We start from the raw sequence: 24,919 nt of genomic DNA on the forward strand, positions 1-24,919 counted from the left end.
TACATAATAAACAAACCTCTTTTCATTCACTAGGTCCCTTCACCAACCAACAATAGCAAGACTGGTAGTCATCCGAGAACTCCCAGTGTTCTCCCTGCCATCTTTGCTCTCCATCACTCCTTCCATCCTCCTTTCTTCCCAACTGATTCTTGAAACTTTCTTGATAACGTCCATACAACGTCGAGTAAAGCGCTTGGATCTCCTGTTACACAGGGTCAAGTCTTTCCCTCCATCGCTCGTTTTGGTTGGATACAGTCCAATACACTTGGAGTCTTAGAGAAACGTTATTCGCGTTCCATTGGAATCGCGTCTCTGCCCGAGAGCACACACCAGCACGAAAATAAACAAAGATCACTTTTGAGTGTCCACTCTCTAAGGTGAAGTCATATTTTCTTCTGTTCCATCTCCTGTTCACCATCCGTTCACTTTCTTCATCACGACTACTAACAGATAAACTTCCAGGCATCAACGTCATGTCTTCCTCCACAACCATCTCCACGACCATGACCACGATCATGACCAACCTTGTCTCTGGCGATTCAGCTTCAAGCGCAATGTCTGACAAGCACCCAAACAGTAGCATCAAGCCATATCCCATCCTTGATCGTCCTGGAATCTCTAAGACGCGCCCCGATCCTGGACTGCCCAAAGGCATTTGCTGGGACTTTTGCCAAGGCCATTGTAATTATGGTGCCGTTTGCTACTACAAGCATGATGTCGCCATTCAGAAAGCCTATATCGAGAAGAAGGTTGCAGAAGCTCGCGCCAAGCAGCGTTCTAACCACAACACTGCCACTATTAAAGTTTGTTTCCAAGAAAGTCTATCCCAAAGCCGCAGCAGTCGCTGACCAGAAATAGTTTAACAGTTCACTGAGCGCCAATGCAAAGGTTCATGCAGGTGCAAAACAAACTACCCAGCCAACGCTGGAGATCTCAGCAAAGAACCATATCCAAGGACAGCGCCTCGGTCTACCTGCAACTCCCGATGAGCATGAGATGATCATCAATTACGATTGGAACCATCAACTGACACCACCTACAACTCCTTATTCGAAAGCCAGTCGGCCTCCTTGGGATACTCTCTATGCAGTTCAAGCTGCTAGAAATGTCATCCAAGTTGATCGACCTTCACTCAACACTGTCCAGCCGGTTACCCAAGCTGCTGAGATTGGTAACAAGACCGTTCAGAAGCAACTTGCCATCGCCACCCCAGCTCCGGAGGCTGGCCCAGCTAGCAGAATCGACAGACCCTCAGGCGATACCAGACCTCAGCTCACCCAAGCTGTCGACAAAGTTCGTCCACACTCCTCGATTACTCTCTATGCAGGCCAAACTGCAGAGACTACAACCAAGGTCATTCAGAAGCAAAGCGCTGCCCCTATCTTAGCTTCAGAGATTGGACAACCTACCTCTGCTTATCAGAAGAACGCCGTCGCTCAAGTTCATCGACCTGCATGGGACATTCTTTATCCGGTGGCTCAAGGTATCGATAGCATCACCAAAGCCAGTCCACAATCGTGTGATACTCTCCATCCAGTCCAAACTGAGACAAACAAAGTCGTTCAAGAGGAATCTGCTCTCCCTACTGCTACTATAGCTACTCCTCAGCCTGCCACAACCCATCAAAAGAGTAGCGCCACCCAAGCTCGATCTGCATGGGACACTCTCTATCCGGCTGCTCAAGATGTCGAAATAGCTACCAAAGCTAGTCCACAATCTCGTGATACCCTCTACTTAGTTCGAGCTGTCGAAACTTTCGCCAAAGTCTGTCAGAAGGAACCTGCTCTCCCTACTGAGACTCTAGTTACTCCTCAGCCTGCCACTGCCCATCATAGTAGTGTCGCTACCCAAGGTCGATCTTCTTGGGATACTCTGTATCCGGTTGCTCAAAATATCGAAATCAGCACCAAAGCTGATCCGCAATCTTTTGATGCTCTTCTTAGAGTTGGAACTGTCGAGATTGTCACCAAAGCTCAGAAGCAATATGCTCCCCCTATTGCGATTCTAGCTGCTCCTCAGCCCCCTGATACTCGTCAGAAGAATTTCGCTACCAGAGGTCGACCTGCATGGGATACTCTTCATAAAGTTGGAGCTGTGGAAATCGTTACCAAAGTCATTCCGAAGCAATGTGCTGTCCCTATTACAGCTCTAGCTACTCGCCGGCCCGTTAATACTTATCAGCAGAGTGCCACTACTCAAGGTCAACCCGCATGGGATACTCTTCAAAGGGTTGGAACTGTCGAGGCCACCAGCAAAGTCATTCGGAAGCAATATGCTGCCCCTACTGAAGGTGACCGATCTGCATGGAATACTGTTTATCAAGGTGAGACCGTCAAGACGACTACCAAAGTTATTCGGAAACAATTTGCAGCCACAATCGCTGTTCCAGCTGCTCCTCAGGCTACCATTCCCTATCAGAAGAGTATCCGCGTTCAGCTCGCAGAGGCTTATAAGGAAGACCTCTTGTCTGGACGCATCCCGGATAGACTCAAGAAGACAGAGCACGCTGAATTGGAAAGAATGATTGCTGAACAGTACTGGCAAGCCCCTCTTCCAGGTACGAATAATCCTCCAGCATCCACGACTACCAGCGCCGCTCCGAGCTGGAATTCGGGCGAGACCGATTATTTGGTCTGGGCCAAGCGCAACCTCACGGATCCCGCTGCTATTAGACTCGCCCGAACCTACGGCAAGGAGTTTGAAAGTAGTACCGCCCCCGTACAGCTCTATCGAGAACTGAGGAAGCGAACACCTCCTCACACCTCATTCACAAGCTTTTCTCTCCTACCCTACGAAATCCGCCAACAAATCTGGGAATATGCCTTGGACACCGAGGAGACCGACGTCCGCCTAGTCTGGGACTATCAGATGCGCAACGGCCACCACACCAGAACCCGCCTTGCCAACGCCAGTCCGCCGCCACGCCTCCTGCTCGTGAACCACGAGCTGCGCTCCCTGGCCCTAAAGCACACCTACGAGCGCACCTTCAGCACCCGCCACTCCGCGGCCACCACCTACTTTGATTTCTCTAAAGATCGCCTATTCCTACACACCAGCAGCGCGGCCGAGCTCCCGCACATGCTACGATACATCCGCACCCGAGACGCAGAGCGGCTGCGAAGCCTAGCGATCCCGCTTCGAGACCTCCTCAAGAGCAACGAGCGGCGCGGGCTCGCCCAAATACTCTGCCGGTTCCGCAACCTCGAGAGGCTGGACCTAGTGTGTGGTGATGGACTCGAGGACATGGCATGCGGTGGTGCCGGCGATGAGAAGCTGGCGGAGAAGATCCAGAAATGGCTGGCTAGCGTGTGGAAGATCCGACATGCTCCCGAGTCCGGACCAGAGGTTCATATGTACTTGATCCCGGCAATCATGGCGCATTGTTTGAGGATTGATAATTTGATGTATTGAGGGGGGCGGTTGGAGATGAGATGAGATGAGATGAGCCGTCGAGAGCTTGATTGCTTGCTGAATAGCGAGAGGAGAAAGAAACAGTTCTTTGGATTGGGGTCATTCATGATCGTATTTTGCAATGCGCCGAACTTACTGGCTTACGAGAGGGAAGAGGGAGGAGATGTCCTTGGCAGCTTGCTTTTCATGAGAAACTGCACGTCCCCCTTTCTTTCTCTTTGCTGTTTCTTCAATGTCGCTGCTGTTCCTGTTCCTCCTTTTTTTTCTTTCCCTTTCTTGAATTTGCGGCTCTTTGATGCTAGGGTTGGTATGATGATGGTACGTTCTGCTGCGAATCTTTTGTGCACTTGAAGTGTTAGGGGGGATGGGGAGGGGAAGTGAGATTTGACTTTTGCTTGTTTTTTTTCTTTTCTTTTTTCTTTTAGCTAAGGAACTTGCGGGATTGATTTGATTTGATTTCGAAATAAATTGATTCTCTTCTCCTTGATCTCGTAATGTGACATGTGGTTCATTATAAGTATACAAGCCCCCGTCCCCCGCCCAACTTACACCCTCCCCTCCATCCACTCACCAACCACATTCCCAATCTCCATCTCCGTCTCCCGCACTTCACACACCCTAACCCGCTCCTCACTCCGCGCATGCGCCTCTATCTCTCGACCCCCCTTCCTTGCTCTAAACTCATGCATTACGATACTGCGCCGCATGGCAGTGGCTAGCTCATGCGCCTGACGCTGCATCTCAAGAGTGGTGGGTTCTTCCTCGGTTGACGGAGTGGGAGAGGTGAGGAATAGAGAGTTAGGTATGCGGAGGTTCGAGTCGGTGGGGGGGAATTTGAGCGGGGATTTGCGCGGGGTGGAAGGGAGGAGAGCTTCTTCTTCTTCTGAGCTTGAGGAAGATGAGGATGGGGATGGGGCTCCGTGGCGTTCGCGCAAAGCGGCGAGTTCCTCGTCGGAGAGCGAGAGTCCGCCGAGAATGGCGTCGTCTATGGGAGGTGCGACGGGCTCGGTGCCGGGGAAGTGGGATGGGATTGCGAGGCCTGAGGAGCGGAAGAATAGGATCGGGGAGGCGAAGGCGTCGAATGCGCTAGAGGGGTTAGAGAACAGCTTCTCTTTTAATCGGTGAAGAGTGTGGAAATCCCATCCTTGAGCTCCGGTTTCTAGGAGCTCTTGTTGCTCTCTTGTGCTGCTGGCTTGGTTCGAGAGGTGAGAGGGGGTGGGGGTGGGGGGTTTGCTGGTTGCGGCAACGGTCCAGTCGAAGATGCCATTGTGGATTATGACGCCGTGGATTGAGACCCCGCCCTGAGGTCTGGTATGCGATTCTGTCAGAGCGAGGGAGGTGGCGAGTGTTCCGCCGAGGAAGGAGCCGTAGATTATGAGAGGTCTTGGAGGCGTGCGTGGAGGTGCTGTGTACGAGGACACAGCTGCGTAGGGTGAGGGTGAGCGGGGCGGTGAAGAGGAGTCATCCCGGCCGGCGGTGAAAGTTGGTAGAAAGGAAGTAGTGAGCCAGGTGTAGGCATGTAGGGTGTCATGGAGAGGGGTAGGGAATGCATGGTTGGCGAACTTGGGAGAGGTAGACAGGAGGTGGGGTGAGCCTGGAACTGGATGAGGGATGTTCCAGCGGTAGTTGATTCGTGCGAGCGGATACTGGTGCTTTTGTGTGCTGAGGATGTTTGGATTGGAGAGAAGGAAAGGCGGAACTTCAGGATGGATGTGTCGGAGGTGGGCACCGGTGGGTGGAAGGTAGAGGATTAGGGGGTTTGTGGGCGCGATGAGGAGATGAGCATTGTAGATGCTGGAGGAGTTAGTTGTGGACTCTGGCAATGAAAAATGAGAGGTTTGGAAAGGGGGAGACCAAAAGAGACGGCAATAGAAGGGAGGCTCGGATGGAACGAGCAGGGAGCATATAGAGAGGCCAGTCTTGGAAATTTCGTGCCGCCGTCTTTGACTTCTCAGACGCTTCAGAATTCCAAACTAGACTTGGAAGATTGGTAAATCACAAACTAATAAATCAAAAATATGCTAAGGATCCTCAATGACATATAGGAATTGATAGAGCACTGCTCGCAATAAGACGTCCAGCACAGATAGCAGGAAGGGTCCGTGGCTTCACGTAACTACCCCGACATTAAAGGGCTCCTCCTGACAGACTGCTGCCAAATAACGATGAGTTTTACAACCTGGATATTGAGGATGATCAATACATGTATAAGAATAACTCACTCTACAGTAATCCAACCAGCAGATCCACACCTAACCTCCCATGTTTTAATACCTCCATCACGTGACGAAGAAGAGAACAGCCGTCTTCTCCAGTTCCTCGATATAAAACGGGAACATGACAAGAGACCCGATAAAGCGCGAGGCACTCTCCGGGAGAGCATACAGTACCAAGAGACGAGATACGCTAAAGAAAGTGTGATCTTGGATTCTTGGATTCGTGGAGTCGGGTCCTTATGAATTTCTTGACTTCCTGCGCAATGTTTTTGATTTGAGGTGACTAGGTAATCACGTGGCGCTGGAGCACGGTCACGTGATAATGATCCCAACGCCGTCAAAACCAACGTTCATAGACGATAAGGTAGGCCAGGCAGACGTCTAAACTAGCGTTGCAGCTTACATAGACCTTTAAGTAATTGTTTATGAAGCGTTTGATTTCCTATGATTGAACGTTCGAGAGAGATCTGAGAGCTCCAAGACATTCTTACCATCTATAGACAATCGACTTCATTTGTAGGATGCAGTCCATGAGTAAGCCCAGAAACTTCTCGTCGTCTTTACCAGAAGTTACAATGACATAATTTAGGTGTGCAGAGGACATCCCAAGCTTCACTTTGGTCACTTTGGAGGAAAGCCTTGGTGCTGAGACATGTGTTCGAGTGGTAGTCTTCCTGAATATCAAATCTTAGATGGGTTATGTTACTTGACTGGCTACAGGCCCGGAGCTACCGAAGGTGTATGCTGCGCATGCGCTGAAGTCTCGATTGTGGTCGCAACCATGTATCACAGTTGTGGTCAAGGTGACCAATCAAAAGTTATCGAGAAGGTTTACCGTTTGCAAATGCAACAGATCGCGTCAAGCTCCTAACAGTGATCGGAGAAGAGCTCGAGACTTGATGTTGCAAATCATACTTCTTGGAGAGATGCCGTGGATGTTACTCCATCGAATGCCGCTATTTGCCTGTCCTTGAATCAACCACTCTTGTCCACCTTGACAATTTTGTTCTCTTCCTTAGCCATTGACAGAAGTCACAACCTATTCCCACATGAACGCAACACAGAGTAATTCCTTCTGGCCAATTCGCAATTGAATTGCGAGCTGTTGTGAGTCGTGAGAGCGATTTAATTGTAGCTCTGTAGTCGTCGGAATATCTTCAACGTCGACACAGCGGCATTCCTTGCTCCAGCCAGCGGAGGCTTCTGCCTGCGTGATGCACAGACGGCCTGATACTACTTGGATGAAGTCTAAGGTAATGGACAACCTATCGAGCTGCACATGTAGCGATGGCGTCACCAGTGTGACAGACTGACTGTATGGAAGGTCATTGTGGCCAATAGTGACCACAGTTGTGGGGTCCAGACTCGACATACTCCCGTTGATATTATCCACGAGTGTGGTAGTGGTTGGAGCAATGATAGGCTCTGTGTGACTGTCGGCGATGCGGGCACCATCAAGCAATTCTGGAGGCGTTCTCGGCGGAGTCAGAGGCATGCCCATGCTCAGGGACGATTTCGTTGCTACATTGTCCTCTGGGATAAATGATTGTGGCCGAATAGTGGATATTGAGGCCAAAGATGTAGTTATCGCACTCCTGGATGGAGCTGATGATGTCCAGTCCGCCGCTGGTAGTAAGACACTCTCATTTGGATGCTGGTATTGCCTCTTCTTTGACTTTGACCCTCTTCGAACTTTATCACCCAGAGTTGCCATTAACTGGTTCAAGATGATACCCAGGTCTTGGTGACGCTCGACGGGGATGTTCAACCAGTCTGGCAGGATCCAATTCTTGTAAAGCCTGCCATGGGTTCGAGGGACGTGGAAGCCGCCATGGAGGTGGAAGAAGAGATTGCACAGATAGCAAGCACTCTTACTAGAGCAAATGATCCTCGGTCGTGGATGATCTGGGTGAAGTTCATAAAAGAAGAGGAGCTGTATCTCGGCATGAACCTTCCAGGGTGTTCCTCTGATAGAGGCAGGCAGTGGAATCTGAAAGGGCTCTACCTGGACGTTGTGAAATACCCTGCATTTCCTGTCTCTTGCAGCACAGACAAGCTCAAAGGAGGCAGAGTAATATCGGCCAAGCTTGCCGATAGCCTCCAACAGGTGTGTTTTGAGGCCTGGATCACCCGAGAACGTTTTAAGAGCTGTACTGATATCTGTCGCGACAGAATAACCGTGGGCCGCCTTCACAATGTCTCCGATGATTGAGTGTATTTCTATCTCCTCGGTGGCTAGGTCCGGTATGTTTTCAAGCCTTCTGAATAGGACTTGTAACGCTTGTGCACCGTCTCTGACCGCTTTCAGATTGCTTTTCTCGAGTCTCGATTTGGCCTTAAGGGACTGGTCATTGACGACTCGGTTCAGCTGCATGATAAGGGCCGGCTTTCCAGCAGTCTTTCTTGTCCTCTTGGCATGTCGTGATCGCAGCCGTGATAGAATACGGTAGAGGTCTAGGACAATAACGTGCCGGAAAAGAGACTCTGTGTCTTCGTCTTTTGATTTCTCTTCCGGAAAATTAGTCGGCACTTCAGACCCGACTTGAACATATACTGACCGCGCCGCGCAGCTTGCTCTAGAATATTGCCAAGCGTCACGAATCCGCTTGTGACTGCTGAGAGATCTCCAGTGTTTGATGCTATGCGAATCGTGGTTTGATCTCTATTGCGGTGCTCTTCAATACATACAGCCATCACCTTGAGGCTATCATCTGAAGTGGCTGAGAGAAAGGCTAGATTGCTCGCGATTTCATTCTCTCGCGAGATGCTTAAACGACGCGTTGTGTCTATCCCAGAGACTACATCGTTCTCTTGCGGCAATTCAGGGACCTCATTTAGGGATTGTAGGCGGACAATGGTTTGCTGTAATTGCTGGCGGGTGATGGCGCCTCCCCACATTGCCGTCTCTAAACAGAGTCAGGGACACGTACAGAGATGGATACCTGACTACTTCTGTCAAGATAATTATCTATTGTCAGACTTAACGCGAATTGAGTCGCATAAAGGAACGATGCCAGACATAAATAGCTCTCTTCCTAAGTCTGCTATAGTAGTGCGTTGGTGTGATTGAGCTGGCAACAGGGCCAATTCGCTACAAGCAACATGTCCGAGAGGGTGTGGGAGTACAAGACGAGATGCTTTCTTCTAGGGTGCGGACTCTCCTGCAAGATTGGCTCACGAACAAGCCATGCGGCCTTCAAGGCTTAAATAGCGCTTTGGTTGATGCAAGCTCTGGCGAAAGCGTAAGTCCTCTGCATACAGACGTAACTGACTATGTGGCTTTGCTATTCGGCGAGATTCTCGATCTCATAGCCTTGTTGTCCTTCCCCGCTCCCGAAACTTTGGGGCACTACCATACCAGCCTTACAGCGACTGGAGATGAGGTAACCTTGCTGCCAATCAAAAGCAATAGCGGTAAGGGATAGTTCTGCCGACTTCATATAGGTAGTGAGGTTGATGCCATGAAGCAGGCACGTTAGGGATACCTATGTCAAATAGTGTCGAGACATGTCGAAGTTGCTTTCTCGGTACTATGCTCAAAGCAGGAATTATGTTGCCCCTAGGCTCTCGAAAAGATTTGGTCAGGCATATCTTGGGGATTTGAGAGAGTATGGCACGAGGGAGCACTGGACCTGCAGCCTCTTTAGACAATCGCTGTATCAAGGCAGATCGATATTCTAGGCGGAATGCCGGCTTCGTACTGTCAGATACTACAGGCTTATACTAGGTACATTAAGAGCTAGTCCATTAGACGCCTTTACTTAAACACACTCACTAGAACAGAATCTACATTCAAAGGCTTATATATCCTTACCCATGGCCAAGTTTGTTTGGCCTGACTTCCTGCTCTAACGCCGTGTCGAAATCGCGAATGTCGACTGCGCCAGTCCCTCCTTTTCGAGACTCGTTTAGATATGTATCGCGCATGGGTAAAAGGCTGTCTGTAAATGTTCTTGGCATAATAAGTGCTAGTCCTGTTCTATCTAATTTGAACACTCCATCCATACATATGATCCTGTCAAATGATTCACGGTTCTTTCCGACGCCACCAAGGAGTCTGCCTTGTCTTAGGGAACACAAAGAAAGCCTTGGTCTTGTTCATAAAACGTCCAAAAATATCCCAATCAATCGACCTGCGAGCGAGTATTGTATGTCCTTCATTGAGATACGTTTCATCCTCCTCCAGTTTATGGGTATCCTTGGTCCCATCAACCAAACTCACCCTGCCATACTGAGATACTCTCATATAATATCTCGCCTTTTCTGCTCTCTGGCTTGCGACCCCAGCAATACTGCCAGTTACACTATCCATCTTCTCGGATCCGTTGGCAGCCAGCATCATAGAACCGACATCGAGCCATGGGCCTGGTTCAATCTGCCATATCAGAGAGAAGATACCGCCCGCCAGAAGCGCAATAAGAATCACTGCGAGTATTATCACTGCAGCCCATTCCCATGGTAATCTTGGTCCGGAGCCATAGACTTGCCATCGGACGGGATATGAAATAGTCTTTTCGTTTGGATCAGAAGATATGGTCATGTTCCAAGCACCGATGGTGAGGAGATGCTGAGAGATAGCTGCTATAACTGGGGTTATGCCCGCCGTGTCGTTTATTGGTGAGAACCCGGGATTGAGGAAGCAGAGGCGACGCGATATGTAAACCATGTGCTGGACTAGACCTGCCTGGAGTAGACCGTTGACTCGACCTAGAATGTTATTGAGCTGATCCGCAAGCGCTTGGGCGCTGGCACGGTCGCCTATAGAAGGCGCAAGAAGTACCGGAGCAACATTCATATTTTTGCCATAGTTGTTGATAGACACGTCTATCTCAGCCATGCTCACTATCCAGTTGTGGACAGGGAATAAGACTTGACGGAGCGTCATTGCGCAGGTAGCTCCAGTGAAATTCAGGGATGGAACTGCACCAATTGGAATAATAATCGTTGACTCAGTTGGAGAGGAGTCAGGTGGTCCATTAACCTAGGACCAGTATGAGCAGTTGTGTATGACAAGGTTGAAATCAACTTACAGGAATAGCACCGTCAGATGTGGACTCATTCATAGTCAGGCCAGGCACGCAAGATGTGGTTAACATTGGGACTGTCACATTGAGATAAGCCTCCCAGCCGGAAGAGGATCGGTAGAATGATTCTGGTCCATTCTCTCTCAGGTCATCAAAGATATCCCGAAGTCTGGAATTCTGAACCGATATAGTCTGTACAGTTGTCCCGTTGATGACTGTATTGATGCCAGTCACAAGGCCGTCAACTTCATTGTCTATTGGTAGCCAACCGGTAGGGGTGCTCGTGTAGGCATTTGGCAAGCCGCTTAAGAGGGTGTAGGTAGAAGCTGCAGTTGTTGCCCATTCTGCGTCCCAAGAAATTGCACTAGAACCGACAAGATTCCAGGCTACACCCCAGTAATTCATCCAGTCAAGTCCGTGAAGAGTCATACGTGGCGTAGTTATAGTCAAAGACCTTCGAACTGCATCGGTCAAGCGCCAGCCGCCGGTTGATCCGTCGGGGTACCAGCGTTGTTTCGGGATAGCCACTGTGTTGATAGCCAATGCTGAAAGTAACACACAGATCGATACTGCCAGACATGCTAGAAATCGAATGATTCCCCAGAATCCAAGGCCTTTCCACCCATCAGTAGAGCACCTCCGCCGAAAGTTACTGATGCAGGTCCACGGCTGGGTCAATTCGTCTTTAAGTTCATAGTCGATCAAGCGAACCCCCGAAAATCTTGAACCCAGTGCCATCCAAACAGTTAGGAAGATTGAAGCGGTGTGTGAGAGAGATGCTTGGACAAACATATCGAGTATTTTGTTGAGGAAGCCAACGACAGCCAACTGGGCGTCGACGTCTACACCGAAGCCCAGGACAGAAGTATCGCGAAAATCAAACATTTTCCAGCTAGCCCCAAGGACAATTGCACTACGAGAACCATAAGCAGTGCTATTGTGACGAGGCAAATCCGCACCAGACATACAAGATAATGGCAGATGCAGGAAGCAGCTCCCGCCAAATGAATAGCCATATCGATGTCCAGATATTTGCCCTCAGTCGCAGTTTAGCATCCGGCCCTTTGTCAACCTCATCAGAATGCCACCATCTCTTCTTGCCCGGCCCTATCTGAGGGTTCGCGGCGGCTGAGACGATACCTGGTGGCAGAAGAGGGACGTCGTTCTCAGGCATGTTGCGATACTTCCAACATGCGCTTCCTACAGCTGCCAAACCAGAAAAGTGGATGGAATCGAGGGAAACACAAGTAAGGTCATTTTTCGAAAGATATATGAAAACAAATCGCAACAAGGCAAAACAGAGTTCTGCCTATATCTCTGCCGCAGATGAGCATTTCGACTAGATCACCGACTAGATCACTGGGGCTGAGATCAAGCAAAATCTACCTACTGTAACGACGTCTGGATGGAGGTAGGTGGCAAGTAACCCTAATTAATCCAGGCCGCGATATGTTAGCGATCTCCCTGGTTAGTTACCCGTTCTGGAGGTTGCGGCACAGGAATAAGGCCCCTTCCTTGGCTTCTCCTTTTGCCGCTCTTTCTCGCCAATGGAAAGAAGCACATTGTCTCCGTCAAAGAGCCTGACCGGGCAGGGAAGTGTACGCCAAGAAGAGAGGAGGGAGAGTCGCAAGGGAAGAAAGAGCGCTACATCATAGATGTGATGGGTTGTAGAGTAGTGAAGAGATGACTTGGTAAGGGTTCAAGGGCCTTTGCGAGAGGGAGGGAGGGAGAGAGGGGGAGAGAGAGATGTGGATGACCTGCTAAGGTAAACGAAGTGGCGCACGTGAGCGGGAGGGCAAAGCGTAAGGTACCTTAGCCGTTTAGGCCATGACGTAGAACGATAATAGGACAGATTCATACCTAGGTATTGTAGTGTAGTTTGTATCTTACGTGCGGAATTCCTTCGCCTCAACATGGCTGCAGATAAGACGGGGCAGTGCAGTACTTTCTGCAGGATTCGGATATGGTTGGATGATTGGAACCAGACGTACATGGTACCTTTGATTCCACGGAAAAGCAGTGTAAACGTAAGTACCGTGTACTCGTGCGGCGGTGCAAGGCAGTCGAAGAGAGAGACTGGACGAACCATAATAATAATCCCGCATACCTTGGTTATTCGGTATTTAGACGTATAATGGGGAATCCCAATGGAATGCACTAAGGTCAGCTCGATTCTAATACCTCGCTGTAATACCAATACCGTAATGATATGATACAACCGTCTGCTCTTCAGCTCTGTATACCTAAGGCACCAACCATCTCTACCTTGACCCGTACACCTTTACCTCGACAACTCTTCTTCAACAAATAACTTTCCTCTTGCCTCCCTCTTCTCTTCTCTTCTCTCTCTGCATCTATCTAATCTCTTTACAACTCGCCCCCTTTTGCTATCAGCATTGTCAGACCCCCCGGTTTCAACGCTCGGAGCCTGGCGCCAGAGGCTCCGTCCCCCAGCGGGTCCCCCGACTCCCCCTAAACCCACCCGCTTCGTCTCCCTCTTCAGTGTCTCCACCTCCAACGTCCTTTATCCACTCAACACCTGTCTGTCTGTCTCCTTTACTGTTGTCTCTTCTCCCCTCTCCTCTTTTCGGCTTTCTTCTCCACGAGCTCCGTTTTTTATAACCCAACGTCCTTCCTTTAGCTCCCTCCGTGGCCAACCTTATTCTTAATTATTCTTAGCTGTCCCCGGGGTGAGCTTCAATTTCTCCCGTACCTGGACGTAGGGCTGCGCTCGTTACAACGCGCGTTTTCTTCTGCCGATCAAACTAATCCGGCCAAAGCACAGGGTCCACTATCCTGCCTCTAGATGCCAGAACCTCCTTTTCGTCCGACACATCTGCGCGCTTCTTCCATACACATTCATTTCTGTCTCTCCTTCAGCGCCTAGGCCGTCGGTTCATGGCTGCCAATCGGTCCCATCATTGTTCGTGACCGACTTCGATTCGCCCGCGCAACCCCTTTCACGGAGCGCGTCGCCGTTGGTGCTGTCTCTCGAGACGACTCTTATACGCAGACAAGATGGGCAAGACGAGCTGTGCGAGGAACTTTTGCGGCGTGTTGCAGAGCATCGTGGCTGCAGCCACGTTATATGGCATCCTCTACCTGATCGTGCTCGTCTCCCAACGGGGTTCGTTCCCAACCTCGGCCGCTGAACTCTACAAGCAACCCCCCACAAAGGCACGCCCAGGTGCATCTTCCTCTACCAGTGAGGGTGGCTCCAGTGTGGTGCCAGTGCCTCCGAGCAGAGTTCAGGTCGAAAAGATCAATCCCCATGCCAATTGGTTCAACAGGCCCGAGAGCCTCGTCGTGCCCAAGGACGACTACCTCGGGGAGCGACCACACGTCGACACTGTAGCGAACATCACGAAACTAGTCGAGGAATGCAGAGGGTCATATGAGAAGCTTGAGAAGATGCCATATGTGTACGATTGCTTGAAGTACCTGGAGGAAGGCGAGAAGGAATATCTGTATACACCGGCCTCGGGCGAGCGAGCTAGTGAACAATCCCCCAAGCACTCTGAGTATCTCAATTCAGATGGTCACGACAATACTCTCTCCAAATATCCCTCTTACAAGCCTGCTTCGAAACAATCTCCCGGCCAGTGCAATGGCCCGATTGTGCCCTACCACGTCTACTGGACCGGTCCTGCAACCTGGCGACTGGAGCTTTTTGTCAAGAGTTATCTCTACACGCAGAACCTCCCTTGCGCTCGATTGTGGATCTGGTTAGATGGTGATCGGGAACCGGACGCGGTGGAGAGAATGTTGAATCATGACACCTTGTTTGAGAGATTCCTGCCGCTCGTCAAGCGTGGAGATATCACCTTGAAGACTTGGAAATTCCCCTCGCGGATACCTCTCCCCAAAGGCGACAATACAGATGGGGTAGGGTATTACAAGAACCCAGGAAAGCCGAATTCGAATAATGAGGTCGTGGTAGGGGACGGCCTTATCCGAGATGCCACAGGTCAGGAATGGCTGGTCCTAACTGAGAAGCAAATGACGTTCTTGCCAGTTGCTGTGTCAGACGCTGTTCGATTTGTAGTGTTGCACCTCTATGGAGGGGCCTATTTTGATATGGACGTTATCATGCTGCGGGATATGCGACCCCTCCTCATTGGGGGTGACCACTCATTTGCAGAGAGATGGGCCGCACATGCCACGCCGGGAGATTACAACACGGCCATCATGTCCCTGACCGCCAACTCGTCGCTCTCCTCCTACCTCCTCCGGGGTGGGGTGAGAATGGGGCTGAACTTCCACCCTCGCGTCATCGGCGTGATGGCCGTGAAAGACCAGCGGAACCACGAATTCAAAATGCTGGAGACCGCAGCGTTTGACCCCATCTGGACGGAGTTTAATTGGGATCGGCTGGGACGGTGTACGGTACCATGCATACATGATTACGGACAGGTTTTCAAGGGGAAGGACGCATTCCCTCTTAATGACGAATGGGAGAGTTACGATGGAGCGCAACTAAAACTCGCGTCCACCAGCTCTCATGATCACCTCTGGGGTAGCAAACAAAGTACAACGGATGAAAACGACGAGACTGCAGACGAGAAAGCGGCGAAAGTGGCCTCGTATGATCGCAATGCGTTGAGCAAGGCGGAGTATAGAATCGAGGAGGATAACTATCCGCCTACGAATCGGACTCTGGAAAATTTCTTCAGGGGGGCTTGGACTTATCATGTCCATAACCAGGTGAGCTTGGCATCTCGAGGTTTGTGAGAATTGAATACTAACAAGAGTCAGTGGCTTAAAAATCCCGAACCCTCCTCTTGGCTCAACGTCATCCAACGCGCTCAGGATGGCTTCTTTTCTCACGGTCGACGCAATCCTTACGGCGAAAAATGGGACGGTCCTTCGATAGCCCCATACGAGATGAGTTGGGAGTTTATATGATCTTATTCAAAGAACAGAGACCTTCCTCTCCAGGACCAACATTAACGAAACTTAATTTCCTCCGCCCAGCACATCCCCAACACAATGGCGGTCAACTGTCCACGGAGCACGATATAGCATAGGCACGAGCCCGACATAGCATGGCGCATAACGACGATGTACTGAATAACTCTCGTTCTTTTCCTTCCCGCGACAACCAGAACTCATTTCCACATTTTCATTTTCTCCTTGTATAACATCAAAAACTTTGCAGGAGTTGGTCACTCATTTCTTGTTCAACGGCGCATGGCATATCCGAGTCGGCTCCGTCTTGCGCGATCTGTCTATCCATCTATCTAGTTGGACTTTCCTTTTTTTTCACATATAGCGTTGCATACTCATATGAGGAGAGGAGTGGTGCTTTGGATGCATTGGCATAAACTTGGTGTAAAAAGGATGCTGCGATTGTGTTATATTCGAGCGTGTTGTTCTATACCCTTGAAATTTCCCCCACCGAGCTGTCTGCCATCTGAAGGGAACAGCGACTGGATTGAACAAAACAAAAAAAAATGAGAAAAAAGAAATAGGAGGAGGAAGAGAAAAACGGAGTTAAATATATAGCTGTGTACGTAGGGATCGAAAGGGATCGAATAGACTAAGATGGGATGAAATATATATGCTGTTTTATCTACCTAATTTTCTGAATGAATGAATGAATCAAGGGAGGCGGATGGATGGATGGATGGTGTTCAGATTGTGAGATTGTGAGTTTGGAGTTTTGGTGAGTTGAGTTGAGTGAGTGAGTGAGTTGACAATGGAAATGAATGAGATTTATATATCGGTGAGTTGAGAGGAGGCGAGTCTAGGTACCTTACCTACTCCTCTCACTTAAACCGGCCAACCTCATCTCTTTATTTCCCATCTCACATCTTCACATTTTTACATTCTTCAAACATTCCTAATATTTCAAACTTTCAAAATTTTCAAAATTTTTCAAAATTTCAATTCCAGCGCGATACCTTACATAAATGAGTACACAACAAACCGAACCTTAAAAACAAACTGGAAAAAAGAGGAAAAAAAGGCCTGTTTGGAGGATTGTAGAGGTAGGAAGGAAGGAGCAGGAGCAGGAGCAGGAGCATAGCTATGTATGTATAGTATAGGTAGGTGGTTCTCGTGTTGTGAGGTGGGGAGGGTGGGGGTGAGAGAGCTGGTTGGTAGGTAGGGTGAGGTGAGGTGAGGTTGAAGGACTAGACTAGACTAGGCTGTGCTATACTGCTATGCTATGCTATGTGATTCTGGATGAGGTGGATTGGGAGGAAGAAGAGGAGCAAGTAGCACGGGGTGGGAGGTAGGTGGTGGTGGTGGTGTTGCGGGGTTTCCTTCGATTTGAGTTGGATGGATGCTAAGTAGGGAGGTGAAGGAGGGAGGGAGGCTGGGAGAGACATGTGAACTGAATTTGAGTTGATCTGATCTGATCTGATCTACGCGCCGTCGTCGTTTTTCTTGAAAACGCTGGGGAGGAGATGGTAAGTTAGCGTTTTATTGTCCCTAGGTTTAGGGGGTAAGAAGGGAGGGGGGGAACCAACAGATGGCTTTCATAAAACTTGAGCATCTGCATCATTCATCTAGTTAGCAAGAAGATTTCGTAAGAGAAGAGGAGGGGGATAGCTTGCGTACCCTTTGCGGACACCGCTTATAGATCTGCGAGAGCGGATGTTGGGATTTATGACCACCCTTCCAAGTCAAGTAGACGATGACATTGCCCTCAGCGCCCTCGCACGCATCGATGCCCGTCACTTCCTCCTCCCAGGATCCCGAGGGCGGCTTGAACTCGGCCTTCTTCGCGCTCGCAGGCGGCGTCTCCGTTGCTGGGTGCGTGCTGCTCTTGCGCCCGCGTTTCGCCGTGCCGTTGGAGCTCCCGTTGGCATCGCTGGCGCGACTCCGCTTCTTGCCTTTCTTGGCCGCCGCCGCCGCCTTCTTCTCCCGCCATGCTTCCATCAGCGCTTCTCGGCCGCCGACGCGCGCGAGGTATTCGTTGACGATCTTGGACGCCGTCTCCCTGCGCCTGAGGTTAGTCGTGCCATACGTGATAGACGGGATGTAAGTACAACAAATTCTCCTCCGGCTCCATGGTCCGCTCGGACTTCTTCTCGAACCCTTCCCACTTGACTTCGAAGAATAAGTTTCCCTGTATGGCCCGTCAGCATCTGGCACGGGGGCGTGGCGGAGGGTCGAGCTCGTACATCCTCATCGATAACATGATCCGTGATAGCCTCGACGACATATCTGCACACCCCATTGTAAGCCAATGTCTTTTGTCTCCATGTTGTAGGGAGCGAGCCACGAACTCATCCTCTCCGATCTCCTCATCCTCGTCCTCCTCATTGCTATCCTCCGACTCCACCCTCAACAATTCCTCTTCCTCATCCGCAGCCGCCTTGCCCTTGCCTTTCTTGTCTACGGTAGCTGGCGTCTGCGGCTTCGATGCGATCTCTTCCTCGCTCGCCTCCGAGCGTACATCGTCGATGATTTCTGCAACCCGTGAGCGCCTGCCACCCAACAAATCTCTCTCCGCCATAACTGCAATCCGTCAAGCTGCACAAGCTACATCTCTAAACCTGAGGGAACGCGCAAAGGGTGCGACTTACGAGGTGGCATCTTGAGAGCTCCCTAGCAATCTCACGGTAGCTTGTCTGAGCGGACGTCGTAACGCGCGCACAGGATCGCCCAGTGCGGAAAAAAAAATTCGAAAGTCGGCGAAAGGGTTGAGGTTGCAATCGACCAGGGGATCAGGATCGAGCGTCGTCCTTCTCGAAACTTATTGGTGTGGGAAAAAGATAAACGTCTTTTGCGCTGCTGTTGTTTGCGGATCAAGGGACGCGACGGTTCGGCGCGATCGAGGGCGAGATCTTTTCTGGGTCTTTATCACGTGATATTAACCACCACCCCTGCCTGGAAAAACTCAATTGACGATTGGATGGATTCAAGGGTATGAGGCTCAGTAATAGGTATATAAAAGTCAGAGCCCAAATTGAGTTCGATGTTAGAGCTTGGATCACGTGATATGAGCCTCGGTCCTTACATAATAGGGGTAAGGTGATCCGAGTCGTACCTCACCGCTTACCTTCTATAAACTTCTGCCCAGCGTTTCACTCAGAAACCTTCAAGTTCACTATGCGGGCCATGTCTCGTTCATCCTTGTCGAGCACAAGTTGTGATTGCTTGACTTTTTCCAGATTTCAGTTGCCGATAAGTATCATGATAGCTGAAGGAGAGGAGAAGAGGCAAGTCCCTCGATCTCAGAATCCTGCCTGGATGCATTTATCAAACATATCACATTGGCAAGATAAAAAGTTAATTCCAGGATGATCATTCTCGTCATTCTTCTTATCCTATCCTATCCTATCCCAAACTCCGCAAGAAACCAAATATATGTACAACAAAAGGTGAGGAGGCTAGCTCCTACCACTGGATATATCAAAGCCAAATACAAGACGCCTCGAAGGTTTCGTCATTCATTCCTTCGTTTCATAAAAATCCCATTCCGTTTTTTTTTCTCTTTCGAATTCTTCTTCATGTTCTCTCATGCCCTCCAGATGTTCGCGCCTGCTTCTCTTCTCACTTGCCTCCTCACGCTGCTTTGCGCCAAGCTGCGTCGCGCGTTTCGCTTGACCCTCGAAATGGCAGCGATGTTGATGTTCGCTGCCTGGCCTGGTGTGCACGAGGTGCCATCCGCCAGTGGCATCACCACGGACCAGGTTCCGCTCGCACATTGCTGGAACGAGTTACCACCGACGCAGTTCCACATTCCATCGGTTGTGCAGGAAGTGCCTGCTGCGACGGAGCCGAGTGCGGACCCGGTGCCACTTGGGGGAGCCGCGGCGACGGTGCTGGAGGCAGCTGCGGGGCTCGCCGCTGGTGTGGTTGCGGGGAGGCTGTCTGCTGATGGGCTAGGCGTTGACGAGGCAGCGGCTGAGGTTGGGACTGTTGCGAAGACTCCGGGCGCGTGCGAACCAGTCGACGTGAAGGGCGCCGCGGAGGTGGTAACAGTCGACATTGTTGTTGGAGCAGGTGTGCTTGCAGCTGGAGTTGAGGATTGCGAAGGGCTGGATGAATCTGAACCAGATCCGGATCCGGATCCAGAACCTGAACCAGAACCTGAACCAGAGCCAGAGCCAGACGGGGCAGATCCAGATCCGCCGCCGATACCCTTCACTGCGGCACAGGTTCCGGTGAAAGATCCCGAGTCATCGGAAACCGAGTCCTTGGTGGTGACGTCTTCAGATGGTCCTGGGTCGGGAAATTGCACTTCCTTGCCCTCGACTGTGGTGCAGCCATTGTCAAGGTTAGCGACAAAGAGATCAGGACGATCAGCGAATTTGACCGCTGGTGCGCTTCCGCTGCCTGCGTCGATGGTGATTGATGCACAGTCCATGTAGATCTCGCGGTTGCCGATCTCGTTGTACCAAGTCCAAGCGAACATTGCGGATCCAGTTGGTGCGTCGGCGGGCATTGTGAACTTGAAGTCCTCGCCGGACGACAGAGGGCAGCTACCGATGTAGGAGTGGATGACTTTGAATGTCTTCCCCTGGTCGTACGAGAGCGAAGCTTGGCATGATCCCCCGCCGTGGGTTGCGCCGCCCTCGACGCTGAAGTTGTAGGAGCCGCCTGCGGTCCAAGTGACGACAGAGGCGCCAGCGGGTGTTCCCATGTCAACCTGGTAGCCTTTGCAGGGGAAGTTGGAGCCGTCGGAGTTGAGGGGCGATGTGATGCTGTAGTCGATCTTTGATTGATCGGAGTTGGGGTTCCAAGCGGCTCGGAACGGAGCCGGGTACTGGAGGGCCATGTGTGCACTGGCTGCGGACCCAAGGGCCAGAGCTGCGAAGAGCGTGGTGAACTGCATCTTGGCGATACTCTTTTTTCTTTTATTCAGACCGGCTGAATAAGAGGTGATATGAGGGTGTTGTTGTAAGTGTTTGTTGTTGCGTTTGCGTTCGTGACTGCGTTCGTGATTGTGTTCGTGACTGTCTTCGTGATTGTGTTCGTTGATGTGATCTGATGTGGAATGAAGGATCGAGATGGAGGACTCGACAACCAGAATATATACAAGATGGAAAATACTGCTGCGAGTAATGAAAGAAGCTGTTGTACCTGACAAGGCTGGAAGTTTCGAGGGCTGGTTGAAGGAAAGAAAGAAAGATGGTGATGGTGGAGAGACGGGTGGAGAGAACAGTGGCTGGGAGAATAGATGGTGGAAGACCGGTCTTTTAAATCTTGGAGCGAACTGCTCGAGTCATTCCCAATGCGAGTTAAAGGGAGATCTAGTTTCAGGAGGACCAGGGCGCATAGAGCCCCTTGGAGAAGATGCCGTGTGAAAAGGCGTCGAAAAGGATCCGGCGTTACCAACCCCTCGCTCGCGACAATATTTCCTAGCAGGTTTCTTAGCGGCCTGACCGCCACTGGAATAACGAAACAACGGCATCTTCAAGGCTTGTTTCTCGTCGCGAGGAATTTGCGCACATCGGAAAATCTACTAGAGCTTAATGCGACTGAGCGGCCAGCCTCCCTGGGCCTATGAAGGAGGTTTCGCGATGCGGATCTCAGTCAGGGGAGAGGCGCGCAGCGCGGGCTTAACGACCGAATGACGCGAATGAGTATTGCACCGACGGGACCTGCATCTTCGGCGTGCGACTCCGGCACCCCACACTCCAGGATCGATCTCTGGGCAGCGACCGGACGATTGGCCATCGCTGCTCAGGGGTTTCGAAACATCGTTTTGCTAAACATTGTTCCTGATGCACGACGCCAGGGGGAATGTTTCTGGTAGAAGGCATTGGACGCTCGGCGCGCGCCTTGAAACACCTCGTCGTGAGAGCAGCTGTGTCTCCTACGTACTGTAGTGGTCTGAACCCCCAGCAAGGGGTACGAGGGAGGGAAAAGAGAGCCCCCTGCGCCTCGCTCGAGGATCGGATCGATTATGCAGCATGCGAAGAATAATGGACGGCGTGCTCAGCTCAGCGGATCTGGCCGCATTGGCTGCGATAAGCAAGGATCCGCCGCGAAAAGCTTGAATCTTCTTCGGCGTCGCGGGAGAGCGGCATTGATTGGCTGGGAGGAGGCTTGGAGAGAGGGAGGCTGAGATGAGAATCTCGGAGGGGCTCGACGGGAACAGAGTCAAGAGAACTTCTGTTTTCGGACGCACTATGCCGGATGCGTTGATGTCTGGGACTACTGGACTGTGAGTCTGTTTCTGTCCTTGCCGTTGTTCCGTACTACTGTTTTCACTGCTTTGGGTATCTTGGAGGCTGTACTGGTCTATCAGTGCCTGTTCTGGTATATTCGAGGCTGTCTTGAAGAGTCTTGAAATCTTAGACGGTGACATTCTCCCGCCCGTCCTTGACCAGATCGGGTGTGGCGCACAATGCTGTGGCGGTACAATGCAGGGTGGCGCACAGACTAGACCCCTAGCGCATGTGTGCCTGAGACACCAGGCATCAAGCCTTACTCTACCCCTGGATCTAAGGCAGAAAGTCTCACTCATCAGAAACAAGCTTCGACCGCCGCTTCGCTACGATTATACGACTTCCATCTCCCCCTTCTGCACTTCTTCTTTCTCCGACTGTATGCAATCTTGCATTCGCAGTAAGTACTCCACCATCAGTCTGACAGCTATATTATATTAATTTTTATTTATTTATAGCTGCCAAGGAATGACGGCGTCTCGTTTCGCACTCGGCGGGAGATGCTCGAGCCTTCATGAGTATGAAGAGCGATGAGGTGGTGCTTGTACGGACTTCCACGGCTGGCTCAGAGCTGGACTAAAGCATCCGTGGTCGTTAGTGATGCTTCGTGATGCTTCTTTTCACGAGATACTTGACCGTCTCTTTACCAAGTAAAGGGATGGGATCTCAGGTGTTAAAATGTTTTTTCAGTTTTCCCTGCTTTTTCCCCCTCTAGACGCAGAGTTGCGCACCCTTTAGCGACACCGCCTGAGCGAGTGCTATGTTTACCCTTGATGATATTCATACTTGTCAACTTTTCTGCTCCTTGCGGTTTTTCCTTGTATCATCTCATTTCTGGCCTTTGTTACTCGGCCCGGTAGTGTCTTTGACTTGCGAGACTCATCTACTTTCGTTTCTCAATTGCAAGTTGTGCGTTGATGATTCGTAGACTATCTGTCTGTTGTAGATGATCTTTCTTGGACTGCTTCCTGAGATAACGATTGAGAGAGACAAAAGACTATAATCAAAAATGCGAAGTCTTACAAGGAGCAGTTGCAGAAAGAATTTGACAGTTTGAGTTTGCAAAGACCTTTTGCACCCTTGTTGAGACCAGGGGGACCTTAGACCTCACTGTAGGACTATTGCACCTTACGCTTACTCCATATATTTTCATTTCTATTTCTATCAGTGTAGCAGTCCTCGTGATCATTCGCACAGTTCCCATGGACAAGAGTTGCAGTGACTACCTGTCACAACCTAATCGAAGGCGGCATCGAGATTCGTGCTGGTTTGCTGTTTTCCCAAGTACGGACCGAAAGGCTGTGTTGTGCGAGGGACGATTAGTTCCGTCAAAAGAACAAGGCAACGCTGGCGATTTCCTGTCGTACGATTGTGACTCTTTACTTCCTCGTTCTTTCCTCCTTTCTTGAACCAATATCGTGACTCCTTGGTTATCAAATCGGTGTTTCATATTGAAACCTGTATTATCATTTCTTCGAGGCTCGCTTTATGTACAGGTTCATGAATCACCTGGTATCTTCTCTGTTCTAGGTTGAGAGTTCCTCTGCGTATCAGGTAGTACTAGTTCATCCCTGAGATACCTGTTTCATCGCGGCTTTGTCTTAACAGGAAAGCCTAGCTAGCATCCCGAAGGTTTTGTGGGAGTCACACCACATTTGATGAGTAAAAAGAGCAAGTGGGTCGACGAGAAGCTCATCCAAGAGATAAGGACGAATGTCGGGAAGCTCACCAAAGGAGAGAGGAAATACGAATACGACTAACGCTACATCAACGAGAAGCAAAAGAAGCACGAGTAGGAAGCAGACTTGGCGCTGCTTCGCACACGGAGACCTATATCACGACGAAGATAGTATATCTACCAAGTCCTCACACGTCAAGTTACGAAAGCCGGGAGTCAGGAGCTAGAAGCAATTCAGCTTGAGCTGCTTAACAAGCTTATCCTTCTAGTGAATCCATTGGTTGTGTGAGCGAGCGGCCTTAAGCCACTACACTTAGACTAGTCATCCCACTACCCTTTCTCTCTTTCTTTCCCTGCATGTACTGTTACAAAACCAGCATATAGAAGACAACAGATTCATATTGAATCCATCTCTTTGATCTGCGTGGGAACGCTACATCTTTCTGCCTAATGTACTTAGAAATGTGAGCACGTCCTAGATCCATATCGTCTCGGCACTCTGAACGAGCTTGAAGAAGAAGAAGGGCGCTACTTTGCGCAGAGTACCGCATTCATGGCTAAAGAATTCGCGCTTCAACCCGAGGAGGCCATTTCCGCATACAGGCAGTCCCTTTGGGGGACTTGCCACGACACAGGACCCGAATTTCAAAGAACTACCTCCCGACTATCCATCGGCATCTCAAGGCCTAGCGGAAATCACAATGCTAAAGGGCATTCACATCTATAATACAGACCCCGTCTTCACGCAGCAGCTTTAGGGCCTTATTAACGAATTTGCCAGCCACATGTTGGGAAGAAAAAGGGCCCACCCAATTCGTATACCAGAGGATGAGCGTATGCTATCAATCACTAGTTGACAGCATGGCAAAAAACCAAAGAAAGTCACCGCGAAATACTACCCACTCGGGATCAAGGATCGCGAGGCAGTAGTAGATCAGGTTTTGATGATTACTACGAGATGGGTTTGTTTAATGGAATGGGTTGACTCCAGGGGAGATCTGGCAGAGTTCGTTGTAAGGAAAGGCAATCAATCAATCATAAAGACGACTGACTAGGCGGAAGTCAGAGAGAGAATCAATAGCTCGCGACAGGACTCTCGAATGCGAGCCCCTGATGATCCTCCTAAGTCCCGTGTAAAGTGTTAGCAGAGACCAGCCAGCTTCCACCCTTCAGATATCTATCCTGATTATGCCGACGTGTACCTACCATCTTGTGAGTCTATTCTATTCGGCTACCTTCTCACGGCTCAGTTGTGGACCATGCGATGCGCACATTACGCATCCGACGTCGGCGTCGGCTCTTGACAGCTGAGGCGGAGGAGGAGGCGGATAGAGATAAGATAATAAGGCGGTGCTATATCTGAGATTCACAACGATAAATCCACTCTCGCAACGACAAATAACCCCCTTTCACAACAAAACTCCTACCCAAAATTCAATTCACTCACTCCCTAGCCTCCCC

General features: G+C 50.4%; 7 protein-coding genes across 7 annotated transcripts; 2 read left to right on the forward strand and 5 right to left on the reverse strand.

Moving 5' to 3' along the window:
• The first annotated feature begins 467 nt into the window (after nt 1-467).
• M430DRAFT_275972 (hypothetical protein) lies at nt 468-3,867 on the forward strand. Its single transcript, XM_024865664.1, has 2 exons — nt 468-803; nt 859-3,867. Exons 1-2 carry the CDS (start codon nt 474-476, stop codon nt 3,409-3,411), a joined length of 2,883 nt encoding a protein of 960 aa, XP_024720808.1. The 5' UTR covers nt 468-473; the 3' UTR covers nt 3,412-3,867.
• Nucleotides 3,868-3,885: 18 nt separating this feature from the next.
• On the reverse strand, nt 3,886-5,853 carry M430DRAFT_58626 (hypothetical protein). The gene is made up of 2 exons (XM_024868747.1): nt 5,634-5,853; nt 3,886-5,205 (listed from the first exon to the last, which is right to left on the reverse strand). The coding sequence occupies exons 1-2, from the start codon at nt 5,792-5,794 to the stop codon at nt 3,957-3,959; spliced, it is 1,410 nt and encodes a 469-aa protein (XP_024720809.1). The 5' UTR covers nt 5,795-5,853; the 3' UTR covers nt 3,886-3,956.
• Nucleotides 5,854-6,286: 433 nt separating this feature from the next.
• Nucleotides 6,287-8,525, reverse strand: M430DRAFT_120981 (hypothetical protein; the record flags this gene model as incomplete). The annotated part of the gene is made up of 2 exons (XM_024861796.1): nt 6,287-8,135; nt 8,186-8,525. 2 exons carry the CDS (start codon nt 8,523-8,525, stop codon nt 6,667-6,669), a joined length of 1,809 nt encoding a protein of 602 aa, XP_024720810.1. The 3' UTR covers nt 6,287-6,666.
• Nucleotides 8,526-9,565: 1,040 nt separating this feature from the next.
• M430DRAFT_58628 (hypothetical protein) lies at nt 9,566-11,959 on the reverse strand. Its single transcript, XM_024868748.1, has 3 exons — nt 11,620-11,959; nt 10,658-11,564; nt 9,566-10,608 (listed from the first exon to the last, which is right to left on the reverse strand). Exons 1-3 carry the CDS (start codon nt 11,823-11,825, stop codon nt 9,655-9,657), a joined length of 2,067 nt encoding a protein of 688 aa, XP_024720811.1. The 5' UTR covers nt 11,826-11,959; the 3' UTR covers nt 9,566-9,654.
• Nucleotides 11,960-14,062: 2,103 nt separating this feature from the next.
• On the forward strand, nt 14,063-15,556 carry M430DRAFT_102066 (hypothetical protein; the record flags this gene model as incomplete). The annotated part of the gene is made up of 2 exons (XM_024860760.1): nt 14,063-15,355; nt 15,407-15,556. The coding sequence occupies 2 exons, from the start codon at nt 14,063-14,065 to the stop codon at nt 15,554-15,556; spliced, it is 1,443 nt and encodes a 480-aa protein (XP_024720812.1).
• Nucleotides 15,557-16,563: 1,007 nt separating this feature from the next.
• On the reverse strand, nt 16,564-18,302 carry M430DRAFT_239677 (hypothetical protein). Its single transcript, XM_024864987.1, has 7 exons — nt 18,187-18,302; nt 17,887-18,070; nt 17,782-17,824; nt 17,650-17,726; nt 17,216-17,597; nt 17,125-17,150; nt 16,564-17,050 (listed from the first exon to the last, which is right to left on the reverse strand). The coding sequence occupies exons 1-7, from the start codon at nt 18,194-18,196 to the stop codon at nt 17,020-17,022; spliced, it is 753 nt and encodes a 250-aa protein (XP_024720813.1). The 5' UTR covers nt 18,197-18,302; the 3' UTR covers nt 16,564-17,019.
• An 819-nt stretch (nt 18,303-19,121) lies between these two features.
• M430DRAFT_42138 (hypothetical protein) lies at nt 19,122-20,770 on the reverse strand (the record flags this gene model as incomplete). The annotated part of the gene is made up of 1 exon (XM_024867527.1): nt 19,122-20,770. The coding sequence occupies exon 1, from the start codon at nt 20,439-20,441 to the stop codon at nt 19,122-19,124; it is 1,320 nt and encodes a 439-aa protein (XP_024720814.1). The 5' UTR covers nt 20,442-20,770.
• Nucleotides 20,771-24,919: the final 4,149 nt, after the last annotated feature.

This window comes from Amorphotheca resinae (genome assembly GCF_003019875.1).
Source record: "Amorphotheca resinae ATCC 22711 unplaced genomic scaffold M430scaffold_6, whole genome shotgun sequence".
In the NCBI taxonomy this organism is placed as follows: Eukaryota; Fungi; Ascomycota; class Leotiomycetes; order Helotiales; family Amorphothecaceae; genus Amorphotheca; species Amorphotheca resinae.